The 16,773-nt window shown below is 45.2% G+C and overlaps 1 protein-coding gene across 2 annotated transcripts in view; it reads left to right on the top strand.

Annotated features, from left to right (window-relative positions):
* Positions 1-16,773, top strand: part of Npl (N-acetylneuraminate pyruvate lyase) — a 43,700-nt gene that overhangs the window by 8,463 nt on the left and 18,464 nt on the right. For both annotated transcript variants that reach the window (XM_031384897.1, XM_031384892.1), the window contains exons 3-6: positions 5,962-6,035; positions 7,380-7,467; positions 12,052-12,109; positions 16,280-16,355. In XM_031384897.1, the coding sequence (XP_031240757.1) occupies positions 5,962-6,035; positions 7,380-7,467; positions 12,052-12,109; positions 16,280-16,355 (296 nt within the window). The remainder of the gene's footprint in view (positions 1-5,961; positions 6,036-7,379; positions 7,468-12,051; positions 12,110-16,279; positions 16,356-16,773) is intronic.

Below are 16,773 nucleotides of genomic sequence, written 5' to 3'. Positions count from 1 at the left end.
GTAAAAACCAAAACCTGTTACCTGGCCGGCACTTAAATCCCCAGGACTCAGCTCACATCTAAACAAAGAAAAAGTGCGTGGTAGCACTTGCTAATCCCAGCACAGCAGATAGTACTGGAGGAACCCTGGGAAGTCCTGGCACTAGCTAGCCTGGATTACACAAGAGCAAACAAGACCATGTCTTAACCAAGGTACACAGTGAGGACTGATAGCTGAGGTTATCCTGTGACCTGCACGGCACACACCCTCACACATGCGAACATACCCAGACAACAAGCACATGGACAAAAGATAAAACAAGCCATCCTTCATCTTCCTGAAGGAAGACTTCAGCCATACAATCTCTGGTGCCTGAGGGGCCACAGCCCTCGCTCTTATGCTGTTAGCAGCCTTGAGTTTAACCATTTAGTAAGTCCTTATAAAGTGCCTGTCCCACCAGTTCAGCTCCACCCAGCAGTCGTAAGTGTCCTAGACATCCCTCTCCCTCACTGGCATCTGTTGACTCTCTTCTCCCAAAGCCTTGCTTCTCACTGTATGGTCCTGAGAACAGTTATTCCAGGACCGCATGGGAATTTGATGGGGATGCAAGCTTCAGGTTCTACACATACCACTAGTCAGAACCTGCCTCTGAAGAGTAGTCCCATTAAGGCCTAAGATGAACTAGCCTGAAGCTGAGAACCAAAGGAGACAGCAGAGCAAGTCCCACACAATCTACCTTCTATTTCTGCTGCTCCAGACTGTTAACACAAACAGCAGCACATCCTTCCTTCCCAGGCTCTGTACCTTGACTCGTCCTGTTTTCTCTACTTTTTTCCACTATTTCTTTCTCCTTTAACATTTCGACTTACCCATCAGAATGTTTTTGAGGGTGAAGGGGGTTCCTCCCCTCACCCCTAAGAGTCTATCTTCCCATCTGCTGAAATACACTGGCAAGAGATGGGAGAAGAGAGTGTAATACTAATGTGCCGTGCCTGGGCTCAGCAATCATACAAAACAGGACACTTAAAGGGACAACATGGTTTAGGTTTAAGTTCTCCCTTTAGCTTTTGGGGTGGGGAGAGCTACAGGCACCTTTATGAGGAGAACAAGTGAGCCCAGAGTAGACAGTAGTCTGTAAGTGGTTTTCTAGGAAGATGGTCTTGCTTGGATGGCATATTCCTAGTCACCACTCTAGTGTTTGGTTGAGCAAACATTGGATGCCAGTCGTCATGATGGACATTTCATCTACACAGTCCAGTTTCATCTTGACAGCTCCACCAGGGACCTGGAGCTCTATGTCAGTGCTAGAGAAACTTTAAGAAGTCACTTAAGACTTCTTTAAGAGGGCACAACAACAGGTACCAGGGCTGGAGAGATGACTCAGCGGTTAAGAGCACTGACTGCTCTTCCAGAGGTCCTGAGTTCAATTCCCAGCAACCACATGGTGGCTCACGACCATCTGTAGTGGGATCTGATGCCCTTTTCTGGTGTGTGAAGATTGGTAGTATACTCATATACATAAAATAAATGATTCTTTAAAAACAAAAGACAAAATGCTGGGCAGAAGATGGGTGGGGAGGAGAAAAACAGATGGGGCAGGATGAAAAGAGAACAAATGTCAAGGAAAAAGGTTTCATTTTTGGGGCTGGAGAGATGGCTCAATGGTTAAGAGCACTGACTGCTCTTCTGAAGGTACTGAGTTCAAATCCCAGCAACCACATGGTGGCTCACAACCATCCATAATAAGATCTGATGCCCTCTTCTGGAGTGTCTGAAGACAGCTACAGTGTACTTACATATAATTAATAAATTTAAAAAAAAAAAGAATATTTAAAAAAAAAAGGGTTTCATTTTTCACTCAGCAGTGGCGGTACAAGCCTTTAATTCCAGCACTCAGGAAGCAGAGTCAGGTAGATCTGAGTTCTCTGAGGCCAGCCTGGTCTACAGAGTAAGTTTGAAGATAGCTAGAGCTACACAGAGCAATCCTGTCTCAAAAAACCTAAATAGAAAAAGAAGTTTCATTTCTCCATCAAACACCATCACTTGGCTGTGGCAAGTGCCCTTTCCCGCTGAGCCATCTTACATGCCGAGTCCATTTGTGAATGTACTCCAGAGTGTCTTGGTCAAGGACTGTAAACGTACAACCTACAGCAAGCATCAGGCAGGGATCTGAAAGGCCTGAGGTGGTTGCCTGGACATGGGACCTCTAACAGGGCAGATGTTGATCTTCCTCTTTGACAAATTAGCCCTACTGGTAGCCTACACCTTTAATCCCAGCATACTATGGACAGAGGCAGGCAGATCCTTCTGAGTTTGCTGACAGCCCTGTCTACATAGTGAGTTCCAGGACAGCCAAGGCTATTTAGAGAGACCCTGTCTAGGATAGCCAGTGTTGTGTTGTATAAAAATAGAGAAGGAATATGTTCAGCACCAAATGTTATGTTATATAAAAATAAAGAGAAAAGTACTATGTTTGATGGAGGTGCAGTCAGATGTGGAAGAAGGGGCTGCCTCCAAGGGCCCATTCTGAGACATCCCTTCCCTCTGAGGGACCAGCTTCATGACGGTGTAGTATAGAATAGAGTTTATTCAGAGCATGGAGTTGAGAGAGTAGTAGACAGAAAGGCAGAGAGAGAAAGTAGAGGGATAGAGGCCACCCTCGAGCACATGGGGGGTGGGGAGAGGACAGAGCAGAGCAAGCAGGCAAGTGAGCAAGAGAAAGAGGAGTGGGCCAGCAGCCCCTTTTATAGTGAGTCAGGCATACCTGGCTATTGCCAGGTAACTGTGGGGCGTAGCTTAGACGAAATGCTAACAGCCAGGGTTACATAGTGAGAACCTGTCTCAAAAAAGACAGGCCTAGCTTTGTTAGATATCTGGATTTTCAGTCATTTATGGGTGTACATGATCGTGTGTGTGTGTGTGTGTGTGTGTGTGTGTGTGTGTGTGTGTGTGTGTGTGTGTGTGTGTTTTGTGCATGCGCATGTGGAAGGCAAAAGACAACCTGAAAATATTGTTCCCTGCGTGCCATCCACCTTAATATTTGAAGCAGAGTCTCACTGGTCTAGAACTCAAACAAGTAGCCTAGGCAAGCTGGCCCATGAGCCCCAGGGATCTGCTGCCACCTCTCTGCACTGGTATATTTTTACGTGAGTTCTGTACCTCAAACTCAGGTTCTTTGGTCTGCAAAGCAAATATTTCACCAACTAAACCCAAAAAAAGCCTTTCTCTATGCAAAAGAAGTTTAACACTGAAAGTCAAACAGAAGTTGTTCCAAAGGGTCACCCCTTTCCAGCCTTTGCTGAAGTTCCAAAGGGACATAGGCTGAGAACCTTTTCTAGGTGATTCTTCCACTGCCCTAGAAACTCTAGTGTGGGTGCCGTTCCTAAAGGCATTTAAAAGCTTCCCAGACTGTGCTCGCTCTCTTCTTAAAAAGATAGATAATGCATCTCCTAGGAACCCAGGTAGAATTGTCACCCAGGGCAGCCTGAAGACGGGTGGCAGAGAAAGGGGAGAGTACAGGAGGAACCCCTTCTGACTGAGCCAGAAAAAAGCAAACAAAAACAAAAATGTGAAGTTCACCAAGGAAAGAGAAGAAATTTGACTTTCACCTGCCTACATCTGCTCGAGGGCTCTACCAGGTCCCTAGAAAAATGTGTGCCAGGAGAGAGCCAGACAGAGTGGGAGGAAAGAGAGGAGTTTGAGTTTCACCCCAGCTATCCTTTCAAGCCCAGCCCCATGACTGCTTCCCAGCATCCCTTCTTGGGATTTACCATCCACTCCAACCTGGTGCACTTAGTTCTTAACTTAGCCACACCTTCCAGGTTTTAGTTACTTGTGTATACACCAACTCCTTCACTCCATTAACATTATAGTGAAAGTTACAAAATATCACACAGGAGGTATGGGGGCCTGAAGGCAAAGTTGAGCAAAGAAGTACCCACTTCTTTCAACACTTCTTTGTGAGTTTTGTGAAGCAGGACTGGGGTAGTGTTATGTTGGGGCCTGAGCCACTGTAGAAAGTGCCCTTCCCTCTTGGCTTTAGAACATGGCTTTAAGTCTATCCCCACGCACTCCTTCCTGCCCCTGGGCCATGGGCAATCACCACCCACAATGCCATCTTTGCTGTTAGTTTCCCCGTTTATCTCAGGATCTGCCCCTTTCTTCTTTTCTCTCTTTGTTTCTATTCCCTTAGCTGAAATAACCTTTGATGTCTGTTTTCTAGATTTTTTTTATTGTTATTTAAGGAATAAGATGAAAAGAATGATAATGAGGCTAAACCCAAATCAGGAGCCTCGGTCCTCCTATACAAGAGCAGAAATGACAGCCAACTAGGTCTCTGTGTTCTTGGCAATGTAACCCGTGGTTCTGCAGCAGTAAACCCAGACTCACCACCCAGTTTTCCTTTGAATTTTTACTCTTGGTCATCCATCCTCCCTACCTTAATTGTCTTTTTCTTTTTTTCTTTGTTTTTTGTTTGTTTGTCTGTTTAGTTTTGTTTTGTTTTTGAAACAGGGTCTCTCTGTGTAACCCTGGCTGTCCTGGAACTCACCAGGCTGGCCTTGAACTCAGACATCTGCCTGCCTCTGCTTTGAGACTGCTAAGATTAAAGGTGTTCACCATCACTGCCCGGTGCCACCTTAACTTTTTATAGTGGTAGGCTATTTAGTGTAGTTTTTTTAGCCCAATTTATTTTTAAATTATTATGTTTTTAAGGGAAAGCACCCTTATCACCTTACGCATCAGATCTTCACAAAGTCATTGAGCTTCAGACTGAAAAGTACAGGCAGGTCACATGGGGAGTTTGTTAAAATGCAGATGATCAACCAGTTGTCATAGGCCATGCCTGCAATGTCAGCAGTTGAGAAGCTGCGGCAGGACCATCTGGAGTTCAAGGCCAGCTGCAGCTACCTAGGGTGAGGCCAGCCTGAGTTACACGAGACCCTGTGACTGGACATTATATTCACATCTTATTGAGAGAGCTCAGCTGAGACACAAAGAGTGAAGACAAGGAGAATACGAAGGTTATTGCCAAAAGAGTGTTCTTCCCAGCAAGGGAAGCATGGGGATCTGCTTCGGGAGCTCTAGACGAATTCAGTCCTAGGCACGTCCAGCAAGAGGCCACTTCTGAGCACCTCAGTCTAGTTTATATGTATGAGTGTGTTGCCTCTGTTTGGATGGGTGCTATGTGCATGGCCGTTGCCTGAGGAGATCTAACAAGGATCACTGAAACTAGAGTTTCTGATGGTATGAGCCACTGTGAGGGGGCTAAGAACTAAATCTGGGTCTTCTGCCAAAAGCAACAAGCAAGTGGTCTTAACCTCTGAGCCGTCTCTGTAGTTGTGATGGGCAAGAGGACCCACATGATGGACAGAGAGAACAGGTCATAATTTTTAAAGGAAAGCTGGTAGAAAGTTTCTCAAGGAAAGAAGAGAAGAGAAAGAAAGAGGAAAAGAAAGGCCAGTGAGATGGCTGAGTGGGCAAAGGTGTTTGCCATACCCACAAGCCTGATTTCATTCAATTTTGATTCAATCCCTGGGACCTACATGATAGACAGAGAGAGCAGACTCTCCAAAGAGGAGAGCACACACACACACCATGCATCACTACCACCAGTTTATGTCTTGTGCATATTGGGCAAGCCATCTATCAACTGAGCTATGTACTCAACCCTAGAGGAGATTTTTTTTTTAAAGGTTTATTTATTTATTATTATATGTAAGTACACTGTTGCTATCTTCAGACACACCAGAAGAGGGCATCAGATCTCGTTAAGGATGGTTGTGTGTCACCATGTGGTTGCTGGGATTTGAACTCAGGACCTTTAGAAGAGCAGTTGGTGCTCTTACTTGCTGAGCCATCTCTCTACCCCCCCCCAGAGTAGATTTTTAATAATTATTAATATGAGCAGTTCATGAGCCAGGAATTGGTTGAACATCTAAGAAAAGACTAACTATGCATATTCCCCATTTCCCCCTGTCTTAGAGAAATCAACTTTCCTGTCATTGGCCAGTATGTGGATTACCTGGTGAAGGAACAGGGGGTGAAGAACGTTTTCGGTAAGTCATCTTGAGACACCTCTGTATTTGTCTAGCTCAGGCCTTAGCAAGTCATAGATCTCACTTGACCTGGAGGTCATAGGGCATGTGTCAGAGGTCATGGTGGAGCCGGTTAGGCTAGACTAACTAAAAGTGGTGAATATGTAGGCTTACTGACTATAGATTCCTGTATGTAGAGCACCTCGTTTGGCAGTGTGCCAACAAATACAGCGGTTTTTATCCCCCACTTAGATACAAAACGTTATGTCTTAGAGACCCTTGAGGTCATGAAACCAAAAGAGGGTAGAAAAACAACAAAGCCTGCTTAAGTAACAGTTTAGCTCCCTGATACAGGCCCTGACAAAGTGGAACATACCTTTAATCCCAGCACTTAGGAGGTTGAGGCAGGTGGATCTCTGAGTTCAAGGACTACCCAGTCTACGGAGTGAGTTCCAGTACAGCCAGGGCTACACAGAGAAACCCTGCTTTGGAAGGCAGGTAGGCAGACAGACAGACAGACCTGTTCATTTTGAAGGGAAATAGAGGAGCAGTAGATCTGGGAGAGAGGGGAGGTGGGAGGGGCTGACTAGAGCAAGGGGAATCTGCGATTGTGCTATATTGTGTGAGAGAAGAATAGATAAAAGAAAAAATAAATTTACAAGGGGTTAAAAAATAATTATAAAAATAAATAAATAAATAAATAAATAAATAAATAAATAAATACAAATTAGATCAATGTGGTAGCATGCACCTACAATCCCAGCACTTCAGAGGCTAAAGCAGGAAGAGGATCATAAGGCCAACCTGGGATACAGTGTAATAACACTCTGCCTTTAAAAAAAAAAAATCATTGAGCTAGAGAGGTGGTTCAATGGCTAAGACTCTTGCTACTTTCACAAAGGACCTTGGTTCAATTTCAGGCAGCTTCCAGCCATCCCATAACCCCAGTTCCAGGAGATCAAAATGCTTCCTCAGGCACATACAAGCACACAGACACAGAAATTAAAATAACATATATATATATATATATATATATATATATATATATATATATATATATATATATATATATATATATATATATATATATATATTTAATTCCCACCTGTCCCTAATGGCAAGGAATGATTTCTAACCAGTCACAGTTGACCTCCTTACTGTTTTTGACTAGCTGAAGGTAGAAAAAGGACCAAGTCTGAAGTAAAAAATGGACAAGTGGCATGTTCCCCTCCAGGCTCCTTCTCTGTTTATTCTTTGTGCCCCTTCCTCTCACACAGGGGCTTCAGACCCAACCCTTCCAGACTTAGGATTGGAGGAACAAAAAGCATTGCCTGGTCCTACTGACTGACTCTTTGTTTAAAACAGTGAACGGCACCACTGGAGAAGGCCTGTCCCTGAGTGTCTCTGAACGTCGCCGGGTCGCGGAGGAATGGGTTAGTCAAGGGAGGAACAAGTGAGTAATTATGCTGGGTGAGCTGCTCACTCACGGGCAAGATCTGTGCCAGTTCCTCCCCCCTGTCCCAGTTGGCTGGGGGGGAGATCTGAGCCTCCCACACATGGCAAGGGACTTCAAGGGCACCTGGACCACAGAACACACCAGCTTTTATTCAGAAACTACCTCTAATCTGCCTGTGAGGCCAAGCTTCTCAGGGTTTCCTGTCCTTGGACTGAAAGAGAAGAGGGTGGCCTGCTGTTGTGTATATTACTCCTGTCTTAGTTAGGGCTTCTATTGCTATGATAAAACTCCATAACTGAGCTATAAGCAGCTTGGAGGGAAAGGGTGTGTTTAGCTTATACTGCTACATCACAGTCCATCACTGAGGGGAGTCGGGGGCAGGAACTCAAACAGCAGGAACCCAGAGGTGGGAGCTGACAAAGAGGCCATGAGGAGGGGGGTTTCCTGGCTTACTCCTTGTGGCTTGATCAGTTTGTTTGTTTGTTTGCTTGGTTGGTTGGTTGGTTGGTTGGTTGGTTGGTTTTTTTCGAGACAGGGTTTCTCTGTGTAGCCCTGGCTGTCCTGGAACTCACACTGTAGGCCAGGCTGGCCTCGAACTCAGAAATCTGCTTGCCTCTGCCTCCCAAGTGCTAGGATTAAAGGCATGCACCACCACTTTCCTGCTGATCAGTTTATTTTATTTTGTTTTATTTTATTTTTATATTTTATTTTATTGATTTTTGGTTTTTTGAGACAGGGTTTCTCTGTGTAACCTGGCTGTACTGCCACTCTCTCTGTAGACCAGGCTGGCCTGGAATTCACCTGCCTCTGCCTCCCAAGTGCTGGGGCTAAAGGTGTGCACCACCACCATCCAGGTTATTATTTTCCTATATGCCCTAGAACCATCTGCCTATGCAGAGCCCTCCCACAGCAAGAAAATCCCCTAGAGCAGCGGTTCTCAGCCTCCCTAATGCTGCGACCTTCTAACACAGTTCCCCATGGTGTGGCGACCCCCAACCATAAAAATATATTGTTGCTACTTCATAATTGTAATTTTGCTACTGTTATGAATCATAATGTAGGTATCTGATATGTGACCCCTGCCAGGTTGAGAACTGTGGCCTTCAATTCTAGGACCTGAAGACTTGCCTTCAGGCCAATCTATGGAGGTATTTTCTCATTAGGATTCCTTCTACAGATGGCCCTACCTTGTGTCAAATGGACATAAAGCTACCCAGTGTGTCACATGGAGCACAGTGTGCCAGGAGACTGATGTGCCCTGGTATCTTTTTTATTGTTATTATTTTCCTTTTTTGAGACAGGGTTTCTTTACTGTCCAGTAACTATGTAGAACAGGCTTGCCTTGAACTCACTGAGACTCACCTGCCTCTGCCCCTGGAATGCTGAGATTAAAAGTGTGTGTACCACCAACCACGCTTGCTTTCTCCGGACCGCTCTATTCTTTAGACTTAGCCGTGCTAACCAATGTCAAAGTCATTCCGCCTTCCCCCCTCCCATGTTGCTCTTATGTCTTTAGTCCAACGTAGTCTGTTTCTAGGACCTTGCAGTCATACAACTGGACTGTATTTCTGTGCGGTTTCCCGGGGTGGGAGTGGTTCTGCAGCAGCGCAAAGGTGGATTCTAGCTGGGGAAGGGAAGCTGTGAGGCCTAGAAATGCAGAAACGGTAGCTGAGGTTTCCTTTGTCTGATGGGAGACAGGAAGTCCTGCCCTGCAGCTCCGGGAAGCTGAGGTCAGCCTTTTCTCTTCCTACAGACTATTCCTCTTTTCCTCTGGAGTTTGCCTTGGTTTTCTTTCTGCCCCTTGCTGCTTTTCTTTTTAAGAATGTTTTTTCTTAGCCGGGCGGTGGTGCCACACGCCTTTAATCCCAGCACTTGGGAGGCAAAGGCAGGTGGATTTCTTGAGTTTGAGGCTACAGAATGAGTTCCAGGACAGCAAGGGCTACACAGAGAAACCCTGTCTCAAAAACCAAAAAAGAAAAAAAAAAAAGAATGTTTTTATTATTTATCTATTTTATTTTATAAGTGTATGTGATAAGTTACCTCTACCAACAAAATGAGCCAATTCAAGCTAAATTAAAGTATAAAGGCAGCTTTATTTGAGGGGGGGGTAGCTCTTTACCAGCCACACAGGAGGGGGTCAGTGCAGTTACCATGGAAATCGAGACAGGAGGGAAGAAGAGAGAAAGCATGTGAGGAGAGTTGCATAGAGAGAGGGGAGAGAGAGAACCAAAGTGTCTGGATGTGAGGAAACCCAGTTCTGGGCTGGAAAGTTCAGGGTAGAGGGCGGGTGTTCCAGCCACATCCTATAACAGATAGGGCTGAGTGATGCTGAGAGAACTGGAGGCCAGGTCCACTTTGGTGTGTTAAATACACACCTCAGCTGTTTGTCCTGTATCTGAAACCCAACAGTCTGTAGGTGTGTCACAAAGGCCAGAAAAGGATGTCATATTCCCTACAAGTGGAGTTACAGACAATAGCAAGCCACCATGTAAGTGCTAAGAAAGTGCTGAAAGAACAAGCTAGTGTTCGTAACCACTGAGCCATCTCTCCAGTCCCGTGCTATGTTCTTGGTAAACCAAGCTCATGTTCTTAGCTTCAGAATCCTGCATGTCCTGGAAACTGAGTACCAGCTCCCTTTTATGCCGGTCAGAACTTGATGACCTGGTTCCGTGCTTGAACCCACATTTCTGACTCATGTCTTTTACTTGATATGAAGCTCTTGAGTAGAAGAGTTCTGTCTCCAGATGTTTTGAAGAAAGCCTATGTAAATTTGGATCCTGAAAGAACTGCCTTGCTGTGGTCTTTACAAAAATTTCCTTTCTGCATACTATTGTGTTTTACAAAAAAGAAAAGAGAGCCAGGGATATGTTTGGTGGAGGCTTGGTACAGTGTGGGGGAAAAGGGGTGCCTCTGCGTGCCCATGCTGAGGCATCCCTTCCCCCTGAGGTACCAGCCACACATGGCATAGTATAGAAGAGAGTTTATGAGGAGGGGAGTTGAAGGGGTAGTAGAGATAGAGAAAGGAGGAGAGAGAGAAAGAGAGAGTAGAGGCCAGAAAGAGGGCACAATGGGAGGAGAGGGGAAGGGAGCTAGAGAAGGGAGTGAGGAGGGGCAAGCTGCCCCTTTTATAGTGAGTCAGGCACACCTGGCTGTTGTCAGGTAACTGTGGGGCACAGCCTAGAAGAAATGCTAACACATGCACTTGTATATAGAAAGTGTGTGGCCTGTAGATAGTATGTTGCCTATATAGAACATATGTATAATTTTCCAAATGTTTCTGATCAGTAGTCAACATCAGGAACAAATGGGATTTTGTGAATTTGGAGGAAAAGGACAATTTAAAATAATTTTGGAGGGCTGGATATGGTTTAATCCCTTTAATCCCATCATAATGAGCTCCAGAACTACATAATAGAAAGAACCTATCCCAAAAATAAATAAATAAATAAAATAACTTAGGGGTAGAGGGTAGAGGAAATGGCTCAGCAGGGAAAGCACTTGCCCACAAGCCTAACAGCTGGCGCTCAATCCCCCACCCCTCCTCCACACACACTGGATTATTGCAAGGCTGTAAGCCACCATATGAGTGCTGAGAATCAAACCTGGATCCTCTGGAAGAGCAGCCAGTGCGTTTAGCTGCTGAGCCACCTCTCCAGCCCTAAAATAATTTTGAATAGTGGCCAGTTTACTTTACTATATGAAAACAGAGAAATACCTTCATGCTTTTTTTTTTTTTGGTTTTTTGAGAGAGGATTTCTCTGTATAGCCCTGGCTGTCCTGGAACTCACTCTGTAGACCAGGCTGGCCTCAGAACTCAGAAATCCGCTTGCCTCTGCCTCCCAAGTGCTGGGATTAAAGGCATGGGCCACCACTGCCGGGCCCTTCATGCACTTTTTGAAGTTGTAATGCTAGGGATTAAATTCAGAGCTGCTTCCTACACATTAGGGTACTGCCCTGCCACTGAGACAGATCTGAAGTATCTGTAGCCCTTTTATTTATTTTTTTTTCAAGACAGGTTTTCTCTGTGTAGCCCTTGCTGTCCTGGCACTTGGATCTGTAGACTAGGGTGGCCTCGAACTCACAGAGATTCACCTGCTTTTGCCTCTACCTCTGCCTGCCTCTTGAGTGCAGGAATTAAAGGCATGAGCAACCACACCCAGGTACTTTTTATTTTTAAATAATATTTTTAAATTTTTTGAGAGTTTTATATAATGTATTTTTAATTTTTTGTTGTTTTGAAGACAGATAATTTCAGGAATTTCCCCAGATTGGCCTTGAATTTTAAATCCTCCTGCCTCAGCTTTCCAAGTAGCTGGGATGGCAGACCTGTGCCACTAGACCCAGTTTTCGTGAATTCTTGACTAGTATTAGGGTTTGTGCTTTTTATGTGCATATACATACACCTGTGCCATGGTATGTGCGTGGAGGTCAAAGGACAACTTTTGGGAATGGTTTCTCTTATTTCATGTTGTGGGTCCCAGGGAGTCTTTGGGGTAACTATTAAGCCAGCACAAACCAAGATGGTGCAGCCCTTCTTTGTTCTTCTAAACTCTAGGAGATTCACATGCTTGTCTTCTGCAGGTTGGACCAGGTGGTGATTCATGTGGGAACACTAAGCTTGAAGGAGTCACAGGAACTGGTATGGCTCTGCATCCCTCTCTGAGACTATTCAGGGGACTTTTTTTTAAAAAAGATTTATTTTATTTTATGTTTATGAGTACCCTGTAGCTGTACAGATGGCCTTGAGCCATCATGTGTGTGGCTGCTGGGAATTGAACTCAGGACCTCTGCCGGCCCCCTGCTCGCTCTGGAGTAATTCACTGTAGCTGTCTTCAGACGCACCAGAAGAGGGCGTCAGATCTCATTATGGGTGCTTGTGAGCCACCATGTGGTTGCTGGGATCCGAAGAGCAGTCACAGTGCCCTTACCTGCTGAGCCATCTCGCCAGCCCCGCAGGGGACCTTTTTTAATGCTAGAGTTAATACCAATCCTATATTTGGCTGGAGATCAAATGTGGAACCACTGGAGCAGGTATGGGGCCATGGAAAAGCAGTAGCTCAAAGAGATGCCAACAGTGGATGCCAAGGACCAGCCTCGGCTTGGAGAAGGCTTCCGAGGGAGGGGTGTTTGGGAGCAGCAGAACAAATGATTCCAGGTCAAATTGTGGGTTCAAGCTGGTGGCCTGTGTTCTGTGGAGACGGCTTTCCAGCCTGCTTTCTCCCAGTTCTGCTTTCTTTCTGGAGATCTACAGACAGCTCTCTCAATCTTTCAATCTCTTCTCCTCCCCCCAAACCCCCTGTCTGTGTGTGTTCTGCTTGAGACAGTTCTCCAAGCAATTCTCTCCTGCTATTCTAAAAAATTCTCTAGATAGCTCATCTCCTACAGATCAAAAGCCCAGTCTTTTATTTTACATATCAATCCAGTTATTTACTTCAACTATTTCCTTTTGATTATCCTAAGAATCAGCATTCTGTGACCCCAGCCCCTTAATTCTTAGGAGACAGCAAGCATACTTTTTTTTTGGGGGGGGTGGATTTTGGTTTTTTGAAGACAGGGTTTCTCTGTGTAGCCCTGGCTGTCCTGGAACTCTCTTTGTAGACCAGGTAGGCGCCTGGCTTCATGCATTTTCTTTTAACATTGCAAAAGAACTCAGAGCTCTGGATGCCTCTGTTAATACAGATGATAAAATAGCTAGGTGGAACCTTGTCCTGAAATTACCACTTCTACCAACCTGGGCCTGTGCCCCAGGCTGACTTTGAACTCGACTCTGCCTGCCTTTGTATTTTCTGACAATCTGGCTCATTAGTGCAGATGCCTTTAGATTCATATCATTCATACTGCAACCTTATATTTTTGCATAGTTGAGAAATAATATATTTCCTAACTCATGTTTTTAGAGTTCTCTTCCACAGCCTTAGGGCGGTCCTGCAGGTCCCAGCAGTTACCATTTTGCTGAGACTTCAGCCACACCTTCGCCTCCCGGACGCAGGCTGTCTCAGATGAACATGGAGTCATTAAAATAAACAGAGAGGATGTTCTGTTCCTCGGGGGAATGTGAAAATATGTTCATTATTATACAAGCAAGCCTTATGCTCATGGCAGCCATTGACACTCATAGAGACCCACGTCCTCTGGCCCTGTCCCAGGAGCATGTCCTTCTGTCCCCACCAAAGCCATGCCAGACACAACAAGTGGATAAGAGACAAAGGAACTTCCTCCAGGAAGAGCTGAGGTTGAATATAAAAGCTGCCAAGCCTGCAGAACGTGGGCCAAAGTCCCCGATCTCTGCGAAGTGAGGGAGGCTGTCTGCTGGGCAGAAAGGGAATAAGAAAAGGGCTACGCTGGAGAATGGGGCTCTTCAGAGGTCCAAAACAAAGCTGGTTTGGGGGGTTTTGGGTTCTGTTTTTTTGTAGGGGGAGTTGGGTTTTGGTTTGTTTTTTTTTTTGTTTTGGTTTGGTTTTGGTTTGTTTGTTTTTGTCTTTCGAGACAGGGTTTCTCTGTATAGCCCTGGCTGTCCTGGATTTATTATAAGTACACTGTACCTGTCTTCAGACACACCAGAAGAGGGCGTCAGATCTCATTAAGGAATGGTTGTAAGCCACCATGTGGTTGCTGGGATTTGAACTCAGGACCTTCGGAAGAACTGTCAGTTCTCTTAACTGCTATAGAACATATCAGATGAACTCCCTGTTCGGAGCTGTAGAAACTAGCTAGACACAGTCTTCAGCTAGGACACAGACAGGATCAAGAATGCAGAGACTTGGGTTGCTCTAGGCTTAGTGATACCCAGATATATGTGTAGACAAGATACCTACACTCATAACATCATAAAATAAATACATAAAGTAAAACTGTTAAAGGGTTAGGAGTGCCCAAGGACAGGCTTGTTTTTTCTTTCCTAGGGGAATCGAAGAAGCTATCAGAGCATAGTGCTGTGTGCCTTTTGTTATATTTATACTCTTTTTCTTCTTAACCTTTCTCAACCACATTCTCCATCTGTAACGTCAACTTAAAATATGACTGTTACACCATCCCATGGGAAAGATAATATCATTGAGTAGGCAGAACAGAGGAAGAGAAATTATACATGCAAGTTTCTCTGTTGTACAGGAACTGCTTGTGTCTTAGCAAAGTGGTTTGGGTAGTATGGGAGAATCTTGGGGTGTGTACATGCTGACTGAAATCCAAACAACTAGCCTGACATGGTAGCACAGGCCTTTAATTCCTGTTTTTCAGAAGGTGGAATCAGGCAGATCCTTAGTTCAAGAATAGCCTAAGTGTGGAGTGATCCGGGTGCGGCACACACCTTTAATCCCAGCACTGGAGAGACTGAAGCAGGTAGATCTCTTTGAGGTCAAGCCTGGTCTGCTTAGGAACTCCAGGCCAGAAAGGGTGTGTCAAAAAAACAAAAGCAAGCAGAGATTATCCTGGGTGACTGAAAAGATGGCTCAGAGGTTAAGAGCACTGGCTGTTCTTCCAGAGGACCCAGGTTTGATTCCCAGCACCCACATGAAGGCTTACCACTGCCTGTAACTCCAGCTCCAAGGGATCTGACACCATCTTCTGGTCTCTGTGGATGGCTCTGTACAGACACACTGTTGCGTGTAATTTTAAAAGCCCACGCTAGCTCCGGCTAGGCTCTAGAATCAGTCGCTGCCCATTCCTCCTTGCCCGATGCCTAAACCGGTGGTCTCACCCTGGTTCCTGTGGCTGGCTTGCTAAGCCACCCAGACCTGTCCTTCCTGAGGACTCCTGGAGCTACTGTTTGCATTCCACAGACCAACCACCCATGGCCGATCCACGGTTTCGCCCTCTCTCTTGCCCAACTAAATTGTCACAAATGGAAAACACCAGACAGCCTTAATATTTAGTACCAGCCAGATTTGTATTGATAAAGCTCCAACCCCAATATGTCCGTGTAAGGAACATACAACTCAGTTATAATATTTATAAGCTGCTCAACTAGGTTAGGCAGGTCTACCACTACACTACACTATTCCCCAGCTATCAGATAGATCCCTTGATACTTGCAACTCCTCCAGGCCACATGGTTCTGCTTCATCTTCTACCTCCTCTTCCTCCATCTTCCTCTCTCCATACCTCCAACTTCCTGCTTCCTCCTTCCTCTCTCTTCTTCTCTAAAACCTCCAGCCCCACCTTTCCTTTCCACTGCCCAATCACAGGCTCTAGCCTTCATTTGACCAGGTAACATGGGGAGAAGGTTCACACAGCATCACCTGATTAGTGACTGATCCACTCCTCGTTGGTGGCAGCCCCTCTTCAGGAAGCAGAATTATCAAAATATATCAAAATACAAGCAGCACCAGGGCAATCCACAACAATACATATAAATAAAAATAAATCAATGAGAATAAATCAAGATGTGCCAGAGAGATGGCACATTACTGTGCAAAAATAAATTAAGCACTGGGCTTACCTGACCAGGTGTCTCTGCTTCTCCATCTGGGACATTCTGGACAATGATGGTTTACTTTAGTGGTCCTCAGCCTGTGGGTCTGAACCTTTGGTGTGGGGGTGGGGCTGAGGGGAGACTGTCAGAAAACACAGATCTTTACATAAAGACTCATAACAGTAGCTAATTCAGAATTAGCGGTGAAAGTAAATTTATGGTTGGAGGTTCCTACACCATAAGGAGCAGGTTGAGAACCACTGTGAATTGGTTAGTCTTTCCATTCTCTAGGATGGGAGTTAGTTGTCAGATCTGAAGAGGTTGTTCCTGAATTCTAGTGACTGTCTGGGAGTAAGCTCTACAGGACTATGGTCTACTATGGCCTTTTTTTTTTTTAAGGCCCAGCATGCAGCAGAAATCGGAGCTGATGGCATTGCTGTCTTAGCGCCTTTCTTTTTCAAGTCACAGAACAAAGGTAAGGAAGGACATTGGTCTGAGTGCACAATGCTTTTTCCTGCTCATCTCTTGCTTTCATTAAAATAAATATATTTTTAATTCATAAACACAAAGTCCTATAGCCTGGAGGTGTGACATTGCAAATGGACTACTCGTTCCTCCTCCAAGTTCCATAGCAAAGACTGTATTAAAGCACTTAGTTCATTTTGCCAGCTTTCTTTTTTGTTTGTTTGTTTTTTTGGTTTTTGTTTTTGTTTGTTTGTTTTTCAAGACAGGGTTTCTCTGTATAGCCCTGGCTGTCCTGGAGCTCACTCTGTAGACCAGGCTGGCCTCGAACTCAGAAATCCACCTGCCTCTGCCTCCCAAGTGCTGGAATTAAAGGCGTGAGCAACCATCGCCCGGCACCAGCTTTCTTAGGGTTGTACTGATGTGAACCG

Source organism: Mastomys coucha, unplaced genomic scaffold (assembly GCF_008632895.1).
Source record: "Mastomys coucha isolate ucsf_1 unplaced genomic scaffold, UCSF_Mcou_1 pScaffold1, whole genome shotgun sequence".
Classification (NCBI taxonomy): Eukaryota; Metazoa; Chordata; class Mammalia; order Rodentia; family Muridae; genus Mastomys; species Mastomys coucha.
This window is presented reverse-complemented; position numbering and strand designations above follow the sequence as displayed.